Raw genomic sequence first — 24,509 nt, 5'->3', positions numbered from 1 at the left:
ATAGGTATTACACAATTCAGGTCAAGACTTGTGCCAATATCAAACATTAAAGGGGTACTCCGGTGCTTAGACATCTTATCCCTTATCCAAAGGATAGGGGATAAGATGCCTGATCGCGGGAGTCCCGCCGCTGGGGACCCCCGTGATCTTGCACGCGGCACCCCGTTTGTAATCAGTCCCCGGAACGTGTTCGCTTCGGGTCGGATTACGGGCGATCACAGGGCGGGCGGCGTGTGACATCACGCCTGCGCCCCCGTGTGACGTCACGCTCCGCCCCTCAATGCAAGCCTACGGGAGGGGGCGGGAGGGGGACTCTCGCGGTCAGGCATCTTATCCCCTATCCTTTGGATAGGGGATAAGATGTCTAAGCACCGGAGTACCCCTTTAAATACCTAATTCCTTCCGAAACATGTTGCATAATGAAAATTTAAAAGTGCATAATCTTCTTCATCGATGGCAATGCTCTTAAAGGGGTACTCCGCTGCTCAGCGTTTGGAACAAACTGTTCTGAAGGTTGGAGCCAGCGCCGGGAGCTCGTGACGTCATAGCCCTGCCCCCTCATGACATCACACTCTGCCCCCTCAATGAAAGTCTATGGGAGTGGGCATCACAGCCGCCACGCCCCCTCCCATAGACTTGCATTGAAGGGGTTGGGGGCATGACATCTTGAGGGGGCAGGGCTATGACATCACGAGCTCCTTGCGCCGGCACCAGCATTCGGAACAGTTTGTTCCAAATGCTGAGCAGCGGAGTACCCCTTTAATGTGGTTTTACAGACGAGTATAATTTGGAGCTTAACTGACGACTTCAACCAAAACAACAGTTCATCAGGCTGAAAGTAACAATGAACGATTATTTTAGCTAGTGATAAATAAATAAACAAATTGTCTGGAAAAAGTTGGCTATTATTTGAATTTTGATCGAATAATCACTATTACTTGAGTGTGTACGGTGAAGTTGGCCACAACACAAACATTTGTTCTATTAAAGAATGTTCCATGGTGAGTATCTTTTATCACCTGCTGTAGTTGAACAATGATATTGAGTATGAAGGACTGTAATAGCGAATAAAGACTTATGGCTGCATTGGCATTATGATTGTATACCAGATAGTTGCTCAACCATCAACAAACACATATCTAATGTCATGAAATCCCTAGTGTCTGGCCATTTTTCTGGTCACAGATGGTGCAGAAGGTGATACAAATCACATTAGAGTAGTGCGGTACTCAAGACCCCCCCAACAGGTCATGTTTTCTGGATTTTCTTGGTCTTTCACAGGTGATATACCTGTGATGATGTCCGATTCACTGACCATAATTATATCATCTGTGAAAGACTAAGGAAATCCCGAAAACATGACCTGCTTGGGGGGGGGGGGGGCTTGAGGACCGAGCTTGGTGAAGCACTGCCTTACAGTGTTCTGTCTGGGTTTGCATACCACAGATGGATGAGGAAAAATCTTATGTATTCTAACATGGTAGATTATGGTAGATTAGTCTAGATAAATTAGCTTTGGGAGCTCAGTTTTGCCCCCTTTATTTATTTGTATTGTATTTATATGTATTATTTATTTATTTAAGTTTTGATAGGTCACCATATGCTTATTTAAAGAGATCTTGTCCTAGCAGGTTTACTTAACTTAATATGGCACAAGCAAGGGCAAAAGTATGATAGTGGCAGACCATGCAGCTGCTATGGGGCCCTTGGAGAGAGGGGGCCCTGTCCTGGTTGGTCTGATTTATTTTACTATTGGTAAGAAACTGTGCATAATTCTCTACAGGGAACTGCATTGTCAGCAAATTAATGGAGGAGGATATTGACCATTGGGTCATGGATAGCAGAGCTTTCCTGGTAAGGTCAAAATCAGACACCATACTAGAAGGCCATTTCGGTATTTGCTCTAGGGCCATCTCTATCTATGTACGTTACAACAACTTCCAATTACTGATTGTTTTTTTAGTCTTCCTGAACATTATAATTTATAATAATTATTAACTAAATATATTTTTACTCAGTTCCCAGTCTGCCAGTTATACTTCAGCAGAGACATCTACTAGTCGCAAAAGCGTAGAAGAAGAAGAAAAAAAAAAAGTAGGTATACACAAGTGCTTCTGAAGCTATTCCTAATATGTCCTTTTTTCCGTAATGTTGTGTCTATATCATTTAAAATCTACTATACAGGTGCAAACCATATGTGCTACACAATAACTATACAATAACATTACAAATGACTTTAATATAAAGTTCTTTAAATAAAAAATAACATAACCACAGCTACAGTCGTGTCCAACAGTGACTGCTGTGCCGGTTAAGTACTTCTTTCCATCTAAATGGCAGGGGCGCAGGAGTCCGTGCTGGGCACAACTGTATGAACACTGCTGGTAAAATAAATAATAGGAAAAATGGCACCAATAATACACTTTTACGCATAACTGTCATGGAATTACACTTCAAATATTCAAGTCATTTTTCATGAATGTTTATCCTGATTGTCCAGGTATCAGTTAAGCAGCATTGTTATTTTTTTTCTCCTCTGTTCTCAAACTGCAAGAAACAAATAGACTTCATGTTTTTTGTTTTTACCAAAATCAACGCACGTGATTGTTCATTTGACGTGCTCGGCGGCATGTGACGAGCAATAAAACTTTTTGTGAGTAATAAAGTTTGAAAGATTGTTAAATTGGATGTCACACAGGCGGCAATATTTCCCACCGGCTGCAGCTGTACCAGAACCATTTAGGTTTTTCGTCAGGCTTGACACCTGATCCTCAGCAGCTGGGGTTGACGGAGAGACATTTTCATTGGCTGTCAAAGGTTTGTCAGAAGCCCAGGAGGGGGATTTGCATCCATCTTCCTGTGGAGGATTCTGGGATATGTTTTCTTGCTGGGAATTGACTGCAGGTCGGTCCTCCTGCTTAAGTCCACCATTAGCTATTACCATACCCCTGTTTTTTGGCAATAGCGGGAGTGACTCTTTCTTCAGCAAAGAACATCCATTTGAAGGTATCTGGCTTTTGGGAGACTCGCTTCCTACATTTGTGCTTTGATCTAAATCCGCATTGTGTATTACAAGAGACCCAGAAATATAATCACTTGGCTTGATGCCATAATACGGAGAAAGCTGATCTGCTCCTCTTGCTTTTTTTATTGCTCCTGGGTAAAGGCATTGTGGAAAAAATGCATTTTTGTTTTCTTCTTTCGTTGCGATAAGCTGGGCTGCCTCACTAAAGACTTTAAGACCTTGAAGAGTTGCTAAGTGCGAAGAGAATAAGTTCCCATTAGGTGAGGACTGTTTTGTGGTTCGGTTCTTTTCGCACTTTATGGCGTTCCTTTCGAAGTTGGCTTCAGGGCTGCTCCTCTCATTTTCCGCATTGGGAAACACTTTGCTTTCGAGATTCCCTAGGTCATTGCGTTGGCTTGCTGTCACAGGACAGAAGTTTTGCTTATGAGTAAGGTAGTTTTCAACTTTATTAAATCCTATTTTACATACTGTGCATTCATGATAGTCCAGAAGCCTTTTCGGAGATGTGGATACCCTATCTGATTGTGTTAAACATTTTTTACTGAGGTCTATAGGAGCATCCATCTCAAGGGAGGAAATGGTTGAGTGCGAAGGATCACATTTCACCACTGGAACACATTTACTAATTGAAAGTGATGTTTCCAAATGTTTTGGAACAACTCCTGGAAAGATATCGCACCTGGGGTGATAACAGTCCCCAAGTCCCTCTGCTGAGTCTTGAGAAGATGTACATGGGTTGCCAAGATTAGCTACTTGAAGAAAATGCTGTTGAACTAGCTGTTGCCTCTGATCGTGTTCGGGGAGGCACATCTCATACATCTTTCTCCTCTTCCTTGTTCGCATAGTTCTCTGTATGGCAGGCACTTTGTTCGCTGCAGATCTTTTTAATGGTGGGTCATGGCGCGTCGCACAGTAGTACTGTTTATGAACCATAAAGGTCTCGTGTCTACTAAACGTGATATTACAAGCTTCGCAGGTGGTTTTGTTCGGGTCACTGTTGTCCGTGTCCAGCTGAGGAGGGGTGGTGTTTTTAATTTCATTGGGCTTTCCGTTCATTTTCTCGTCATTGCTACCAGCATTTGTAATTTTTTTAACATCTGCTGCAAAGTCTTTGTTGTCTCTTGGCTTAATATTGGACCCTAACAAATCTAATACGTTGCCTGAGTTAATGCATGATGTCGGAAGGAGCTGGTTGTCAGGTTCAGTAGAAGGAAGAGGAGGGTTTAGGAGGTTCACAGAATTCTGAGCATTGGTTGGACTTACTGATTCCGGCATCTTCTCGGTAACATTGGGGAACTCGGCAGTCTTGGTGATATGCTGCCACCGGCTGCTGCAGTAATGTTTCTTATGTACCAAATAATTGTCCAAATTATTGAAAGTTATGTTGCACTCAAAGCAGGTAGCCCCCTTTGGCATTAAGGGGCTGTAAATTACTGGGGGGTAGCTATTACTGCCATGTCTTAGCCTCCTATGTACCAGTTCAGACATCTTTGCAAGGATTTCCGAGGCTTGAGGAACCACCGTGATATCGTGTGGGAAAGCAAACTGGGAAAGAAAAGGCCCCATAGGGAATGAAGGTCCGATGGTGGGTTGTACTGGAGATGAAGCGAGCCGCGGGCTCGATGGCTCAGATTTAATTTTCGTATACGAAAAAACGTTTTTGTTTGTTGCCTCTGGCCTCTGATTGGCGAGGAAAAGGATGGGTTTCTTTTCACTCTTTTCCAGTTCACTGTCTGAGCTTGCATCTTTATTCTGCACAGTCTTTTGGCTCCGTAGAAGTTCATTTTTATTCAGCAGTTCTGGCGTCTGTTGTGCATTTGCTTCGCTGGCACCAGGAGAATGTTCAGTGTCAGCTTCCCGTTGTAGTTTACTTCCAGGGACATGAAGCTCCTGGTGTTGTAGGAGTTCCCTCTGAGTTTGGAAGCCAAAATGGCACTGAGTGCATCTAAAGGCAGCTTGAGTAAGATGAGAGAACAGGTGTTTGTGGAAGTTAATCACAGATTCCGCAGTGTAGTTACACACTGTACATTTCAGACTGGCCCCGGGGGGAAGGAAATCTTCAACTTTAACACCTGCAAAAGATGGAAAAATGTAAATACATTAATAAATCTCGCCGATCTATCATCACGCTGCAGAAATATTGTTTCGCATTGGAAGTCATTGCGGCTTTAAAACATTATGTCATTCTGTTGTACAGCGCCAAATGAATGCAAAAGACTTGATCTAATATAGAAAAGGAAACGTGCAAATGTGTCTGCTAAGCAAAGGGACTTATTTATAGTTCCAAATCATGCAACATTATACTAGTGTACTGAAACAGAATCTGAATCTAGAGATATTATTACAGACATGAAACAAATACAGCAATACCCATAAGGAAGTATAATAGAATTGTCAGAAGGCATTATCCCTGGCTGATAGATAGATGGATAGATATGAGATAGATAGATATGAGATAGAAAGATAGATAGATAGATAGATAGATATGAGATAGATATATAGATATGAGATAGATATGAGATAAATAGATATGAGATAGATAGATATGAGATAGATAGATGTGAGATAGATAGATAGATAGATATGAGATAGATAGATAGATATGAGATAGATAGATGTGAGATAGATAGATAGATAGATAGATAGATAGATATGAGATAGATAGATAGATATGAGATAGATATGAGATAAATAGATATGAGATAGATAGATATGAGAGATAGATAGAGGGATAGATATGAGATAGATAGATAGATAGATAGATAGATAGATATGAGATAGATAGATAGATATGAGATATATATATATATATATATATATATATATATATATATATATATATATCCAATTGGTATAGGTCACAGCAAAAAGTATGCAGACTCCCAGTTTCAAAAAGGCTGTGGTCTTTATTTAGTTCATCAGCAATGCAACGTTTCGGCTATAGTGTAGCCTTTGTCAAGCAATGCTTGACAGGCTACACTATAGCCGAAACGTTGCATTGCTGATGAACTAAATAAAGACCACAGCCTTTTTGAAACTGGGAGTCTGCATACTTTTTGCTGTGACCTATACCAATTGGATGTTCTGTATCTGGACTGGTTATCCGGATGGTCACGGGCATAAGAGCAGGGACTAGTGCTGTCTTCCTCCTTGGACGTATATATATATATATATATATATATATATATATATATATATATATATATATGAAATATATATATATATATATATATATATATATATATATATATATATATGAGATAGTTAGATAGATATGAGATAGATAGATATGAGATAGATATAAGATAGAAGATAGATAGATAGATAGATAGATATGAGAGATAGAGAGATGGATAGATGATTGATCGATAGATATGAAATAGATAGATAGATATGAAATAGATATATATGAGACAGATAGGTATGAGATAGATTGATAGATAGATATAAGATAGATAGATAGATATGAGAGATAGATAGATAGATAGATATGAGATAGACAGATAGATATTAGATATATATGAGAGAGATAGATGGATAGATGATTGATTGATTTATAGATAGATAGATATGAAATAGATATATATGAGATAGATAGATATAAGATAGATAGATAGATAGATATGAGATAGACATGAGAGATATGAGAGGGATAGATAGATGGATAGATGATTGATAGATAGATATGAGATAGATAGATTTGAGATAGACAGACAGTTATTTTTAATGTGTAAAAGTAATAAAACATAAAAAATATATAAATTTGATATAATCCTAATGGTATCAACTGGAGCTAACATGTTAATTATACTACATAGTGAATGCTGTAGAAATGAAACCCAAAAAGATGGGGGGAAAAATTGCGGGAATTGCTGTTTCTTTCTATTCCTCTCTCAAAAATGAATAAAAGTTTTAATACATGAACTGTATCCATAAATGGTGCTGCTAAAAAAAATACAACTTGTCCATCATGGATAAAATAATATAGTATCTATCTGTCTATCTATCTATCTGTCTATCTATCTCATATCTATCTATCTATCTGTCTATCTATCTCATATCTATCTATCTGTCTGTCTGTCTGTCTATCTCATATCTATCTGTCTATCTATCTATCTATCTATTTCCTATATATCTATCTATCTCATATCTATCTATCTACCTACCTAATATCTATCAATATTTTATTATAATATATTATCTGTGTAAAATAAAATAATTAAAAAAAAACTATAGCTCTCGGGAGGTGGGGATGAACATGCCACGTTCTGAAGGCCAAAATTGTCCGTGTTCTTGAAGGGGTACTCCGGTGCGAAACTTTTTTTTATTTTTTATAAATCAACTGGTGCCAGAAAGTTAAACAGATTTGTAAACTACTTCTATTAAACATTCTTAATCCTTCCAGTACTTCTTAGCGCCTGTATACTACAGAGAAAATTCTTTTCTGTTGGAATTTCTTTTCTGTCATGACCACAGTGCTCTCTGCTGACACCTCTGTCCATTTTCGGAACTGTCCAGAGCAGCATATGTTTGCTATGGGGATTTTCTCCTGCTCTGGACAGTTCCTGACATTGGCAGAAGTGTCAGCAGAGACCACTGTGGTCGTGACAGAAAAGAAATCCATAAAGAAAAGATTTTCTTCTGTAGTATACAGCCGTACTGGAAGTACTGGAAGGATTACGTTTTTTTAATAGACGTAATTTACAAATCTGTTTAACTTTTTGGCATCAGTTGATGTAAAAAAAAAAATGTTTTCCACTGGAGTACCCCTTTGAGGGGTAAAAATGTAATGGCAAATTGGCGGCGTACTTTATATGTCAATAGATTTTACCAGGGTATATGCAGACAGTATGGCACATATAGTAAGTAATATGAACTGAGCCTAAGCTTATCAGAAAGTAAATCTGTATAAGGTCAGATAAACCATATACATTTTAAAGAACATCTCCGACGAAAAATAACTTATTCCCTATCCACAGAATAGGTGATCACCGTGATGGGACCCGGCACTCAGTGAGGAGGGAGCGCTGAAAAGAGTACAGCTCTTGGGCATTATTGGAACTCTCCAAGAAATGAATGGAGGGCGTGCTGTCTACCAGTAGATGACACACGCTTCCCACTGAGAGTGTTGGGGTCCCGTTCCGGTGATCGTGGGGGGCCCCATATGCTAATTATAATGCTGGTCTCTTATGGGGCAGATGTGCTTTGGGGCCCCCTTTGGCACCAGGGCCCGGTGTGACGGCTACCTCTATAGCTACGCCCCTGGTTCTTGGACATTATCTGCGCTCTCATAAAAATGAATGGAGTGCATGCCATCTACCGGTAGATAACACGCACTTCCCACTGAGAGTGCTGGGGTACTGTCCCGGTGATTGCAGGGGGCCCCATATGCGATTTATAATGCTGGTCTCTTATGGGGCAGATGTGCTTTGGGGCCCCCTTTAGCACCAGGGCCCGGTGTGACTGCCACCTCTATAGCTACGCCCCTGGCTCTTGGACATTATCTGCGCTCTCATAAAAATGAATGGAGTGCATGCCATCTACCGGTAGATAACACGCGCTTCCCACTGAGAGTGCTGGGGTACTGTCCCGGTGATTGCAGGGGGCCCCATATGCTAATTATAATGCTGGTCTCTTATGGGGCTGATGTGCTTTGGGTCCCCTTTGGCGTCTACCGGTAGATAACACATACTTCCCATTGAGAGTGCTGGGGTACTGTCCCGGTGATCGCGGGGGGCCCCAGCTGTCAGGCCTCTCGGCATCAGCTACTTATTTCCTATCCTGTGCATAGGGGATAAGTACATTTTTGCCAAAGTACCCCTTTAAGACTCTGCTCTAGAACAGCCATTCTTTTAATTGCTGAGTAAATCCTCTCTGTCTTAATACTCTCTTTTCTGTCACAGCCTGGAAATCCTGATGTGTTCAGTTTTACTATCTCCATTTTAACTTTATTTTCCCACATGGAACTGAAGTACCGGAGTAAAACTTCTCCATATATATCAATGGGCGAAAAAGCAGCATTTCCTGTATTTGGCTTTCACTAAGTCCATTTTTTTAGTTAAATAACCCACATATATGACATATACTTTGTCAGCTTGACTGGGTTACACGCTGTTACACAATGACCATTTTTATACCGTAATAAATAGGAATTACCACATTTCTGCGCCCAAATAGTCACCGACAGCCAAGATGCTTGATGTCTATACATTACATCCATGGAGATTTATAGAACAGGACTGGGTATGGTAAACGGTGGAACAATGCAGTGTCTCCCAACCAGGGTGACTCAGGCTGTTGCAAAACTACAACTCCCAGCATGCCCGGACAGCCTTTGGCCTGTGGCCTTTGACACACTAGTTGGGAAACACTGTATTAACATTTTGCTATTTGACATTTTTCCCTAATTGTTTGATTTTGCACTTTGCACATTGAGTGGAGTTTTGCAAGAATTAATTTCAACCCTTAAAAAAAATCACATATAACAAATGTGATAAACACTTAACCAAAGCCACACAAAAAAAAAATAGGTGATTGATGAATGTGTCTAAAAAGTCAAAGACAGAAAAAATTGTGCAAAATATGCCAGACAACAGTCACAAAAATCTCAGTAAACACCTATCACTTATAATTGTAATGCCAAAGCACAGACACTGTCACAGAGATTGTATGTAAAGGACGCGATTAATGCTGTACCTTTAACTGTCCCCAGCTTCAGTCCTGTAAAAAAAAGTGTCAAAGAGGTGTGGTCCACAGGTGTGCAATGCGTCTCGGCTGTCATTTTCCACCCTCAGCCTATGAAAAACAGGGCTCAGCTTCCAGCGCCGACAAACAGGGCTCAGCTTCCAGCGCTGACAAACAGGGCTCAGCTTCCAGCGCTGAAAAACAGGGCTCAGCTTCCAGCACAGACAAACAGGGCTCAGCTTCCAGCGCAGACAAACAGGGCTCAGCTTCCAGTGCCGACAAACAGGGCTCAGCTTCCAGCCCTGACAAACAGGGCTCAGCTTCCAGCCCTGACAAACAGGGCTCAGCTTCCAGCCCCGAACCCTGTTGAAATCCCACACGTGCAAAGAGGTTACGCATTGAATTTGCTAGGTAAGCCTTGCCCTCATTGAGTCACCGTTCCTGGACAATGAATCTAAAACCACAGTGTATGCATGGGATTTTAAAAGGGGCTTAGTGATGGAAGCCAAGCTCTGTCTCTCAAAGGCAGAGGGTTGCAGGACCACACCTGTTTGAAACTTTAATGACATTTAAGCTGTGTTCACACCTCGGAATTTCCGTGCAGAATTCCAACACTGAGTTCCGTTGAATTCAATTCTGCTGCGCCGTGCAGACGGCGGAATTTCTGTGCCAGATGTTTCCGGCATGGAAATTCCCAATTCCGTGTCCGCAGAAAGATTGAACCTGTTTATTCTTTCTGCGGACTCTGCATGGGATGCATAAATGGCTAAAAGACGGCGCATCCCCGTGTGGGTCCTAGTGCCAAAACATATGCCTTTGCCCGCAGTCTCTGGAATGTCCGCTGGAAGGTTTTACATGCGGATATTCCGAGATGTGAACAGGATTAAAGTGATTAAAGCCTTAAACGGCAAAGGGAAGGTATTTTGTACATGTGACGTGACTGTGATGTTATATAAATATATATATAGTGTATGTGTCTTGTACTGTTTTGACTACTACTAAGGTTTTTGCACCTTTTCTGGTTTTCACTCTTCAGATACCCCCTCGTGACATCCCTCCATACCCCCTCCATTCATGTCTATGGCCATGTTCATAGACATGAATGGAGGGGGTGTGGCGTTACGTCCCCAGTCCTGGAAATCCCGGAGGTTTCCGAAACATACAATGCGGATGCTGCAGGGAGATTGCGGGGGGTCCCAACGGCAGGCCACCTACGATCAGACATCTTATCCCCTTATCCTTTGGATAGGGATACCATTTTTGATCCCGGAATACTCCTTTAATGCATCTGCAGCATTTTTTTGCCATGCCTGTCATTATCTAATTTTGGATTAAAAAAAGGGGAATGGCTTAGGTGTTATTGGTCTTAGGCAAGGCATTTATTATTAGCCACATTTTAAAAAGTAGCAACATTTTTGCGCACTCTCACTCCACTTTATGAGTAGTGAAAATACACAAAAATGCATAAAAAAGTGCAAAAAAAGTTTCATATGCTCAGCGATCATAAGTGCCATATGATCAATCTTTTATAGAAAAGCGGCTGAAAAAGTCTTCAATGATACATTTCCCACATAGTGTTCTTTAAGATCCTGCAGTACCTGGAGTTGTTAGCTATGGGAAGGCAAAGCTTTATTTACAATCTCAACAATAGAACAGCAGACGGCTGGCACTGGTATGGTGTGGATGTACGCTTCTGATTGGCAATCAGATATACCGGTTTCAGCAGTGAGGCTATAGTTCGGAGCCCTCTCTCCGCCGCACCTTGGTGCACAACCCGCCACAGGGAGTCCATGCATAGACCAAGAAAGAAACAATGCGGGGGCACTCACGTTTAGGTGATCAGGTACAGGCTTCTTTATTTTCTCAGTGCAGGTAAAATCAATGCACAGCGGGGCGTCAGAGGACGCCCCGCTATGCATTGATTTTACCTGCACTGAGAAAATAAAGAAGCCTGTACCTGATCACCTAAACTTGAGTGCCCCCGCATTGTTTCTTTCTTGTCTTTATTTACAATGTTGGCATAGAACAGTGTATAATGTACAGTATATTATAATTGTTTTGCCTGTTATACACCAATGCGACAAAGGATACAACACTTATTTGTTGTAATCAATGTACAATGTGCAATCAATGTACCATATAAAGTTTGTATACATGCTAGGCCACACCCCAGCCAAATTTTTATGTGCATAATCCAGAGACGCAGCTTCACACCATTTACTAACTGGAGGATTTAAATGTGACTGTTAAGTTACAGATATTTCAAAATAATATTTTTTTTTTAAATTCTGAAAAAAATTAAAAAAAATGTCTGTAATAATAAACCATTATAAAAAAAAAATCTATTCTATAAAATGAGTAAATAAAATAATATTAATAAAGAGAAAAAATAAGTTGACAAAAGCTATTTACATCTGCGTCGGAGGTTCTGTTCAGATCTTCAGTCACAAAAAATAATAGAAGTAATTTAATAGAAGTAATTTACAAATCTGTTTAACTTTCTGGAGCCAGTTGATATATAAAAAAAAGTTTTTTCCTGGATAACCCCTTTAAAGGGGTACTCCGCCCCTAGACATCTTATCCCCTATCCAAAGGATAGGGGATAAGATGTGTGATCGCGGGGGTCCTGCGGCTGGGGACCCATACGATCTCGGCTGCAGTACCCCAGACATCCGCTGCATGTAGCGAACTTCGCTTCCCTCCCCTCCTCTAGATATCTTATCCCCTGTCTGAACGTGGGCATCCCGCCGCTGGGGACCCCCGTGATCTCCCTGTTGTACCCGGAATTAGTTTAAAGCATCAAGTGCAGCGCCGGAAGCTCGTGATGTCACGGCCACACCACACTCGTGATGTCATGGCCATGCCCACTCAATGCAAGTCTAAGGGAGGGGGTGTGACGGCCCCCTCCCATGGACTTGCATTGAGGGGGCGTGGCCGTGATGTCACGGGCAGGGCCTGTCCGTGAAGTCACGAACTCCGGTGCTGCACCCGATGCTTTAAACTAATTCTGGGAACAACAGGGAGATCACAGGGGTCCCCAGCGGCGGGACCCCCGCATTCAGACAGGGCATAAGATATCTAGAGGAGGAGCAAAAAAATGACACACTGTTTTTTTTTTCGTGTCCTGTTATTTGAACAGTGTCTATGATGGGAGCCCCAAACAAAGCCTCTGATGCAGATGTAAACGGCAGCCTTACTAAGTCTGGTGTACACACTTACCAGTGTGAGAATTTAAGTGCATTTCTAAAGCTCTTGCACTAGAGAAACTTTTTGTGCACTGTGGGAATGGACAGACACAGGACATTTGCTGGGAAGTGTCCTCATTGTCCTCGGGCAGCTGAGATGTTTCCCTCTGGCGACCACTGCAGTAATACATGAGGTGAGCTTGCAGATTGCGTTCGCTTCTATACCAAATGCCACAGGATTTGCAGGGGAAGATATCTTCTGCAAATAAAACAGAAAGAGGAGAATTGGTTTTGAACATTGTTGTTTTCACTCTTACATCAGCGCTCCCCTCCCCCCGGTCTAAGACTTAGGACAGGCAAGCGCTGCTTGTAAAATAATAGTGTGCGGAGGAGGATTTTTTTATTTAATCACAATTCTTACAACAAACTATTTGCACTTTTAGCCACATCATCTACTGTTTTTACTCTTTTTATAATTGTTTTCAAAAAGTAAAGAACAGGCGCCGGTGACTTCCATATCTGGAGCTTTTCTATCTGCTCATAATTAGTTTTTTCCAGGAGTCTGTGTGCGTCTTTCTATCTGGTTTATTATTTACAATTGTCTCAAAATACAAATTTGTAAAGTGCAAGCGTCGTAGTAAATGACAGCTCTCGTGTTGCTGGTTTCTTACATGTGTAGTATTTTGTCATTAGAATAACTTTTGCTTGTTGTTATGGTTTCGTAAATTGGCATTAAAATCTGCCCGCCAACATTTTTTTATACAGTTCTACACCCGTATGTCTTTTTAAAATTTTTAAAGCTCGGGTAAAGGATATGACACCTACTGTTGACAATGGCTGTAGGCAAGATAGACGCCATTGCTGCCTGTTGAGGAAGCAATTGTATCGAGTCCAACAAGCGAGCTGGATACATTCCCTCTGTAAGAGTCATTTGAGTGGCAGCTTGTAGCCTTGAGTCAAAATCCACAACAAAGGCAATTAACTCCTCGCCCTCAGCGATAGACTTGGTAGTTGTACACCACAGTTGTCCTCCTGTAAGCACAAATGAAAGAGTTTACCGTTAAAAGCAAAATAAGTCTAAATGTCAAATAGGAATTAGAGGAAAAATTGCTGTAAATCTCAGGGTTGTACGGATTTCGAAATTACTATGTTAACCCAAGAGACCAATAACCAAAAGTGCGAACAGTTCGATTTCAACAGGGGTTATAGAACTCAAGGCACTCGGGCAGGTAAAACACTACAGCTCCCTGACGCTTCATCAGCCATGGATACAGGGAATTGTAATTTGACAACAGGTTAAAGAGCTGGACACCTGACTTCAGTATATAGAAACAACTTGCTTCCCTATTACTAGATGTGTTGGTTTTATTTGTTCATTATTCTTTTCTTCTTTCCTGCGCAAAAAAGAAATACAAATACTTGTGTTCTCGGTAACATAAAAACATGTAAATTCAGCTTGTACTATATATTTGTTCATTTGTATCATTTACTAGGAAAGTGAGATAATGCAAAATATAAATGAGTTTCTTTTTCAGGATAATATTTTTATACTTTGAGATATGATTTTAGGGGGTGTTCACATCCAGGGGAATTTAACATTGTCTGTAAATTGGGCATCATGTGTACTTCCCCCAAAGAGGTGCACATTCTTCATGAACAGCAAAGTAGCTAAGATATAGACAAGTTTCCAAGTGTGGTCCGGGTGGGCAGGAGTTGCACAAAAGCTTTGTAACTTTTTAACCCATTGAGCAACATCAACAGAGGCTTTGACTATGCCTTACCCATAAACTAATATGAGATCCGCTCAATAGATTTTGTAAGTCTTCACCTGACATATCCATTAAACTGATGCCATCATGGCCTATGGATGAGGGATACCACTGTTAGACTTCCTTTTAACAGATCTGGCACCTGTAGGCTATTATGGCATCAGTTTAATGGATTCATCCGGAAAAGCTATTGAAAAAATAATTTGGGGTAATGTATCATGCCTCTGGCAAAATTTTTGTGCAAGCAGTTTGCGGTGCACTTGCTAGGTAGGTGAGGTTAGCTGTGGAGTGGGAGTGGTTTTGTATGACAGAGGCGTGGTCACCCATGATAAATTTACTACCACGCAAAAGCTGCAGTAGAGATTTCTGAAAGCTCAGAGTTAGCAAAGGTTTCTGAGGCTGCCATATGGGGCAGCCTCACATACACTGGATTTATCAAAAGGCATGCGTCTCTTGATAAATCCAGTTCACTCCTGCACTGGCGAAGGTAAATCGCCCCATAATGTATCTATTTAATGGATGCTTGTGATGAATGCCATACAGTGGCTTGCAACATTGTTAGAGGATCTCATTGAATGGAATAGCTTACGTATTTGGCCTTTGTCTCAAAAAGGACACCTGTGGACCAAACCAAAGTTTGAAGATTATGGGGACCTCCACCACACACCTTATCTATTATTGATCTTATCAGGCCAAAAAAGCAGTGGACATGTGGCCATGATGGATGAGATTTTGTCACTGTCATTTAACAAAACCTGTGACATGTCATAGAGACATGTCGAAAAGTATGAAAATTTATGGTCATACCCGACTGAAGAAGAGAGCGGCTGAGTGATTCTATACTCTATAGATCTCCTGAAGCAAGAGAAGCGTTCGGCTGATTACTTCTCCCTCCTCGTTCTGGTGATTTTTTGTTGGTCTGAACACCCAGACCCCAACTAATTTTATGTTTCTATAATATGTCAAAAGTTTTGTTAAATAATAGAAACACTTTAGAGTCTAAGGGGGTCACTGGCTCTGCCGTCTTCATAATTTTTATAGTCTATATCCAACAAAAAATGCTGAGGTCAGCTTATCCCCTTTTCCCCTGGTGTATGGCTTTGAATACAAACATCATGTTCCAAACGCCTTGCCGATTTGGCGTGTGATTGTTTATGTAACATACTTATTAGTATAAATAAAGCTAAAGTTTTAACTGCAATAGAACTCCAGATGTTGGATCCCTAGCTCTAACAAATCCTTATACGTTCACTGGAAAAGGCCAGTTGCATAAAAGGCCATCGTAGCTGCGATAGGGGGTTGGGTGGGTCAAGGTTCCAAAAATCGAACAGGGCCCACACCATCCTTCATCACTTGAAAACAAAAAGCAGTGATACTAGTCCAGTGTAGACGTGCGCTGGTGGATCATCCTCCTCACACAACTTAATTATGATGATCATAGCCCCCTGTATAAACAAATCTGATCTTTTCCAAGTTCTAATGATGTTTTATTCACGTCCCCAAACGCCGATTAGTTTCCAGATTAATATTCCAATTTATTTTCAAAAGAAATTTCAATGTTTAAAAGTCGAAGAAACTTAAAGTACTAAAAACTCCAAATTATGCTTCTTCTTCTTTTTTTTTAAATCTCATCCCTTAACTGCAAATGATGACATTCTCACGGGACTGCGCATTAAAAATGAGATTACGTCTAATGTATTAATGAGTTGAAGGAAGAAACTAATTTGTTTAACTTGTTTAGACACAAAACAAATCACTTAAATGGTGTTATCTGTAATTCCAGACATAGGTATAAATCCATATCTGCTTTGGCTGGAATAATATCCCATATTGTAGCGTTTCCATGTCTTGTGTATGTGCTATAGTAGACGCTGTATTCACTATGCAAGAGAAAAGAGTATCCATTTTGATAAGTAATATTGCAGTGTTTATCATAGGAGATAACTGCCTTTTAAACTTCACTTCATTTTTCTCCTCAAAGAGATTACAGTTTTGAAACAACTTATTACAGGAATCTGCTTGCAGAGATAAGGCCAGATGATACGCCGGAGCTAAATTGCTAAAAAATTTGGCCACTCTTTAGCAGGAAATACTAAACAATTAATTTACTGTGTCTGATTGCTTTCAAAGATGAGAAAGGAAATATTGAAGAAAACAGTGTTTTTTTTACTCAAGTGTTTAAGATGTGGATTTATTCTCCACCCTAAAAAGGGGAAAGTAAACACATTCACTATCACAAGGAAAAATAGTGAAATGGTTATAATTGAGATTTTAAATCCTTATTTTATTATATGTCATTATTATTGTTGGCAGTCCAAATCAGTATTATTGTATTAATTTTATTCCTGGACAATTTTATATACATTTATTTTATTTTTTTTTGTTTTTTGTTACTACAGTATATGGGCAATGTATTCCGCAGCAATAGTTACTATATCAGTCCCTGTCCCCGGAGGACTCACAATCTAATATTCCTATCTCTTGTACACACATTACAGCCAATTACAGGAAGTCAAATGATCGATAGGGTTTTGGAGTATGTGAGGGAGCCAAGAGTAACCAGAGGAAACTCAAGGAGAACATATAAACATATAAACTATGGCCCAGATTTATCAAACTGTGTGAGAGAAAAAATAGAGAGATTTCCCCCCAGCAACCAATCACAGCTCAGCTGATGAGCTGTGGTAAAGTGAAAGCTGAGCTGTGATTGGTTGCTGTAGGAAAATCCCTCCACTTTTTCTCTCACACAGTTTGATAAATCTTGGCCTATATGCCCTGCTCAATTTATACTCTGTTGAGATATGTGTTTCACATGTGTATGTTATATATAAATAAAAAATTCTATAAAAATAGGATTTGATAAAATAATCTACTGTAGATGTTGTCATCAGTCAGATTTAAACTCTGGTTGGACCTGGTGCTTCAAGGCAACACTGTTTACCACTGAGCCACCATACGTCACTTTAAGTATTTAAGCATACTTCGAGTCATACAGTTGAAGCTACATAATAAATAATAATAATAGTAGTAATAAATAATAATAATAAAAGTTTTTTAAATATTTATTTACTAACATCATTTATTGATCACTGGGGTCTGGCTCCTGGGACCCCTACAAATTACTGGAATGAATGGAGAGGCAACACACATTTTGACACGTCTCAATTCATTCTCTATGGGACTTCTGAACATTAGTGTTGAGCGGCATAGGCTATATTCTAATTCGCGATATTTCCCGAATATATGGACGAATATTCGTCATATATTCGCTAAATTCGCATATTTGTAATATTCGCGTTTTATTTTCGCATATGCAAAAATTTACGTATGCGAAAATTAGCATATGCAAAAATTTGCATATCCAAAAATTTGCATAGGCGAAAATTTGCATATGCGAAAATTAGCATATGCTAATTTTCGTATATATGAAACGTCGCACGCCAGTCTCACACAGTAGTATTAGAGCCTTCTTTACACCACCCAAGCTGGAAGCAGAGAGGGATGATCACTGTGATGTGTACTGTGAAAACAAAAAACGAATATTCAAAATTACGAATATATAGTGCTATATTCGCGAATATTCGCGAATATGCGATATTCGCGAATAAAATTTGCATCGCGAATATTCGCGAGCAACACTACTGAACATTGCTGAGTGCTGAACTGTATCATAGACAGTGCATGGAGAGGTGGCTGAGCATAACTCCAACTAACCAAGACTATAATTACCCAAAAAGATCCCTTTAAAACTTATCTTTCAATCTTTTTCTTTGTAATAAAAACAACAATGCAAATTGAAATGTTGAGATAAACACCGAAGTATGATACCAAAAAGGCAACCAATATGGCTGCAAGTCCTTTTGTCACTTTAACAAAAAATGGCCTCCATTCCACTATGTAACTAAATCAAATATAACTGGCAAACTTTGTTTACTCTTCTAACTTCTGCTTTACTAAAAATTGCACAATTTTAAGTTTCAGGAACAAATCCTTTTTAAGAAGACCTACATTCTTGCTCTTTGTGTTCCCTTCTGTGTTAATAATCAAGATTCTTTGCAGGAAGTTTCAGAATTCTACTATAATTACTGTCAAAACACCAGTGAAGTATCTCATGAGTTTCGATAATAGAGAATGAAATCATGGTCCGGACTTGATTACATTTTGGATTTTTCTTTTTTTTTTAGAATCAGTGGTCTTAGATATCTCTCTCCCCACCGCCAAAAAAAAAAAAAAAGACAAAAAAATAAATAAAAAGAAAACCTCTGACTTTTCATTATTTTAAATAAATCATCTTCTGTGCAATGTCACAGAGCCCTTTCCTGATAAACTCTAATTAAGATTAAGACAAGCCTTTTGGAAAGAATCCCATCATTAACAAGCATGATAAACACAAAAATACTCCCAGCTTGTCAACTAGAAGCAATTCGGGAGCCTTAACATGGCTATCTGTTGCTAGGAAACAAGCCTGACAAAGCCTCAATTATCTTGTATTATGCAGACATACCTTAAGAAAGTGCATGGAATTGAGTTTTTGTATACAAACTTTTCATTTTCTAGGTTGAACACATCTTTAACATTCTATAGGGTTTTTAGTGCTATGGACACCTTTGCATTGATTTTTTGTGTTATTCATTTGAATTTTAAAGGCAACTTTCTAAAACAAATTACTACCATTTTACTGCTGTAGAGTTTGTTCAACTCCTTAATCTAGCTGGTAATGCTGCTGACAGCACACTGCTCTTGGCTGCGCTTGTGGTCTCTACTCTTCCTCTTGTATTTCTCCGTGTTATAGGTACCAGAAGTGAGGTGAGAAGAGGTTGTACATGGAAGATCAGAGTGGGGAGAGGTAAAATAAAACAGATAAGAAAGTGCAGACCAAATCCCACATACTTTACTGTATTAGACTATAGGGGAAATGGATGCTATACGGTAATAGAGACTATATGGAGGAAAGCGGTCTTCTTGGATGGAGCAGCTTTTCTTTGTGTGTGGAGGTGGGATGTGGGATCTGGGAGGCTGTGTGGAGGGACACAGTGCTGGAGGGTTAGCTCAGGTACAGTCTACTGAGGCTGGGGAAGGGATGTCAGCTTGAAGGGACCTTCAGCAGGAAACTGGTTACCCAGAGGTCCGAGGTGTGGTCTGGACAGTTCGGTCGAGAGGTATAGAAGACATAACGGAATTATAAGTAGGAGGAGTGGTATAGTAGATCCCAGTTTAGCCGTTGTAAAAAAAAATGTTTTATATAATGTAGATAATACTATTATATGTATATTTGTAATATACATTGGTCAAAAAATATGTATATTTTTGTCCATGCAGCTTTTGCCTGTGTGTCTCTATGAGGAGTCCAAATACAGGAAGTGAGGGTGGAAAAGCAGCGCTCTGTACACTGAGGACAAGCAGGGCTCTGTACACTGAGGACAAGCAGGGCTCTGTACACTGAGGACAAGCAGGGCTCTGTACAATGAGGACAAGCAGGGCTCTGTACACTGAGGACAAGCAGGGCTCTGTACACGGAGGACAAGCAGGGCTCTGTACACTGAGGACAAGCAGGGCCCTGTACACTGAGGACAAGCAAGGCTCTGTACACTGAGAACAAGCAGGGCTCTGTACACTGAGGACAAGCAGGGCTCTGTACACTGAGGACAAGCAGGGCCCTGTACACTGAGGACAAGCAAGGCTCTGTACACTGAGAACAAGCAGGGCTCTGTACACTGAGGACAAGCAGGGCTCTGTACACTGAGGAGAAGCAGGGCTCTGTACACTGAGGACAAGCAGGGCTCTGTACACTGAGGACAAGCAGGGCTCTGTGCAGTGATGCTCTGTTATATGCCCTTGGCTCACACATGAGGATGATTGACAAGCCAGGAGCCTGCACAGAGCCCTGCCTGCCCTGCCCTCACTTCCTGTATTTGGTCTCTGCACAGAGACACACAGACAAAAGTTGCAGAGACAGCATTTTTTCACCCAAAAATATACACATTTTTAACCAATGTAAATTACAAATATACATATAATGTTATTATCTACATTATATAAAAAGTTTTTGTTGACGACAGGCACAATTTAAAAGTAGGGTCTGAGTTGGTGGAGACAATACACGTTAGCTGTTGGAAAGTTTATTACAAATGGAGATCTGAGTATAGTAACACAGTTCTGAGGCAAAGTTTTAGGGGACCGGAGTTAGAAATTAATAAACTCCTTAAACGTATATTCTGTTTGATGTTTTGAGTGGATAAGTAAGTGTCATCTTGTGGATATTGCAGCCACCAAAGCTTTCTGTATGTGTACAAATGTGATAACCAGGTGTGATGAGGGCAGATGTTGTTACCCTAGGGGCAGATGGCATTAACCCCTTGTGTTACTGATGCCAGGATGTGGTTTAGCCTAAAACCACCTGAAGGTATACCGCTGGATCCTGGGCTAGGCACAGGGGCAATAAAGACTCGACGCCAAGTTACGGACGATGGTAGCTTTACAGAGGGTAAACAGTTGGTAAAGTCTATACAGTTCAGCCAGAGCCCAAAGAGGTGACCAGAGGCGCAGAGACCTTAAGGGCTTGCTGGGTCTTGTAGTAGAACTGGACAATTGAATGCAGACCAGGCTGACAGATGACAGGGACTGACTTGACTCATAAAGCTGTGACTTTATCTTACTTGACTTGATGGTGGCTGCAGGACTGGACTTTGGGGTCTCCAACACTCTGGACACACACACTAGGCGACTGCACTGGACCTCAGCCGGAAGAGAGAGAAGAGAGAGAAGCTCCACCCAGGGCTTATATGGGGGAGACTAGCAGGGAGCCCATAGGTCACTCTTGAGATCACCTGGTCACTGGTACCTCCTGGGTAACAATCACATGACATAACTCTTAAAGACACAATACATTTTATAATACAATACACTGCAGAACATATGTTCAGGGGGGAAACAGGTACAAGGGGCCCTGGGGACACTGAAGGAGGCTGCCTGACAGGGCAGCAAGTGGACGGGGTAACATCTCCCGTACTGGACCACCTTACAAACATTCAACTACTTGGACAGAACTTGGTCTGCATTTGTCTTGGTTTCAGGGAGGGAATCATATATGCAGAGGCTGTATGTCAGTGTACGAAGAGAGTAGAGAGCTCTGACCCCTGACTCGGCAAGTGTAGACAGGAGGAGATCACACGCTCCTCAGTAGTGTTGAGCGGCATAGGCCATATTCCAATTCGCGAATATTCGCGAATATATGGACGAATATTCGTCATATATCCGCGAATATTCGCGTTTTATTTTCGCATATGCAAAAATTCGCATATGCGAACATTAGCATATGCGAAAATTAGCATATACAAAAATCAGTTCAAGCAAAAATTTGCATCTGCGAAAATTTGCATATGCTAATTTTCGCATATGCGCGAATTCGTACACCAGTCTCACACAGTAGTATTAGAGCCTTCTTTACACCACACAAGCTGGAAGCAGAGAGGGATGATCATTGTGATGTGTACTGTAAAAAAAAAAAAAAACACAAAAAAATAAACGAATATTCGTAATTACGTATATATAGTGCTATATTCGCGAATATATGCAAATTCGCGAATATGCAATATTCGCGAATAAAATTTGTATTGCGAATATTCGCGAGCAACACTACTCCTCAGCATCAGTGAATATCCGCACAGTAGAAAGGAGATCCTTTCTTAAAAGAAGAAACAGTCTAGAAACGTTTTGTGTATGTAAGAGATAATGAAGGCAGTAGCATTCTGGGTGCACAGGATTTGTATTACTGGGAGGGACACCGCCACAATTGGACCCTGAAACTTTTAAATTTAAGGTAGCTACTAATATAAGCAATATTTTTAAATTGTCAAAGATAAAGATAAAAGTTACAACAAAGATGTTATGCCAAAATATTCAACACGTTGATTCAATCTTAACTGTCCTTTGAAGCATCTCTATCTCATATCTATCTATCTCATATCTATCTATCTCATATCTATCTTTCTATCTCATATCTATCTTTCTCATATCTATCTATCTATCTATCTATCTATCTCATATCTATCTATCTATCTATCTATCTCATATCTATCTATCTCATATCTATCTATCTATCTCATATCTATCTATCTCATATCTATCTATCTCATATCTATCTATCTCATATCTATCTTTCTCATATCTATCTATCTATCTATCTCATATCTATCTATCTATCTATCTATCTATCTCATATCTATCTATCTATCTCATATCTATCTATCTCATATCTATCTATCTCATATCTATCTTTCTATCTCATATCTATCTTTCTCATATCTATCTATCTATCTATCTATCTCTCTCATATCTATCTATCTATCTATCTATCTCATATCTATCTATCTATCTATCTACACAGAGAGAGATGCGAGGATAGCACACCGAAGTAACTCCACAGCAGGTGGGTGCAAGCCAAAGTCAACAGTCCCAGTCGCAGACTGTATAGCCAATATCCAAAGTAGGTATTAGGCAGCACACCAAATAGTGTTCAAATCAAAGTGCGGTTTAATATCAGTATCTTGATATGGGATATTAAACCGCACTTTGATTTGAACACTATTTGGTGTGCTGCCTAATACCTACTTTGGATCTATCTATCTATCTATCTATCTATCTATCTATCTATCTATCTCATATCTATCTATCTCATATCTATCTATCTATCTATCTATCTATCTCATATCTATCTATCTCATATCTATCTATCTATCTCTCTCATATCTATCTATTGTCACGATTCGGCTTCAGGTAGTGGATCCTCTGTGCCAGAGAGGGATTGGCGTGGACCGTGCTAGTGGACCGGTTCTAAGCCACTACTGGTTTTCACCAGAGCCCGCCGCAAAGCGGGATGGTCTTGCTGCGGCGGTAGTGACCAGGTCGTATCCACTAGCAACGGCTCACCTCTCTGGCTGCTGAAGATGGGCGCGGTACAAGGGAGTAGGCAGAAGCAAGGTCAGACGTAGCAGAAGGTCGGGGGCAGGCGGCAAGGTTCGTAGTCAGGATGGGTAGCAGAAGTTCTGGTACACAGGCTTTGGACACACTAAACGCTTTCACTGGCACAAGGCAACAAGATCCGGCAAGGGAGTGCAAGGGAGGAGACTAGATATAGCCAGGGAACAGGTGGGAACCAATTAAGCTAATTGGGCCAGGCACCAATCATTGGTGCACTGGCCCTTTAAATCTCAGAGAGCTGGCGCGCGCGCGCCCTAGAGAGCGGAGCCGCGCGCGCCAGCACATGACAGCAGGGGACCGGGACGGGTAAGTGACCTGGGATGCGACTCGCGAGCGGGCGCGTCCCGCTGTGCGAATCGCATCCCCAACGGCCAAGACAGTGCAGCGCTCCCGGTCAGCAGGACTGACCGGGGCGCTGCAGGGAGAAAGACGCCGTGAGCGCTCCGGGGAGGAGCGGGGACCCGGAGCGCTAGGCGTAACAGTACCCCCCCCCTTAGGTCTCCCCTTCTCTTTGTCCGGTAACTGCCTCCCCTGGGATGAGGACACCTGGAAAGAATGGAAGGTTTCCTCAACGGCAGGCAGTACAGCAGGAGTGGGAATGGGGAGGGAGGGCAGAGGGCGAGGCCTGGTACGGAGCAGTGTGACACCAGGACGGGGACCATGGGGAGGCACAGAGGCTTGCCTGACGGGACTGGGAGGGGGGGAGAGGCACTTCCTGTGGCAGGCAGAGTCCCAGTTCCTGATCTCCCCGGTGGTCCAATCAATGGTGGGGGAATGAAGCCGGAGCCAAGGCAGACCGAGGAGGACCTCAGAGGTACAGTTGGGGAGAATGAAGAATTCAATCCTCTCAAGGTGGGGTCCAATAGA

At 41.1% G+C, this 24,509-nt stretch overlaps 1 protein-coding gene across 8 annotated transcripts in view; it reads right to left on the bottom strand.

The window, feature by feature from the left end:
• Positions 1-725: 725 nt before the first annotated feature.
• ZFPM2 (zinc finger protein, FOG family member 2) overlaps positions 726-24,509 on the bottom strand; it is a 451,186-nt gene continuing 427,402 nt past the window's right edge. For 5 of the 8 annotated variants that reach the window (XM_056522564.1, XM_056522566.1, XM_056522571.1 and 2 more), the window contains 3 exons: positions 13,720-13,926; positions 12,929-13,153; positions 727-5,097 (listed from right to left, as the gene is read on the bottom strand). In XM_056522564.1, the coding sequence (XP_056378539.1) occupies positions 2,609-5,097; positions 12,929-13,153; positions 13,720-13,926 (2,921 nt within the window). In that variant the 3' untranslated portion in view covers positions 727-2,608. Of the gene's footprint in view, positions 5,098-12,928; positions 13,154-13,719; positions 13,927-24,509 lie in introns of all 8 variants that reach the window. The other 3 variants (XM_056522569.1, XM_056522572.1, XM_056522567.1) reach the window with 1 other exon arrangement.

The sequence above is a fragment of the Hyla sarda genome, chromosome 5, assembly GCF_029499605.1.
Source record: "Hyla sarda isolate aHylSar1 chromosome 5, aHylSar1.hap1, whole genome shotgun sequence".
Taxonomy (NCBI): domain Eukaryota; kingdom Metazoa; phylum Chordata; class Amphibia; order Anura; family Hylidae; genus Hyla; species Hyla sarda.
The sequence above is the reverse complement of the archived record's forward strand: the minus strand, read 5'-3'. Positions and strand labels throughout refer to the sequence as shown.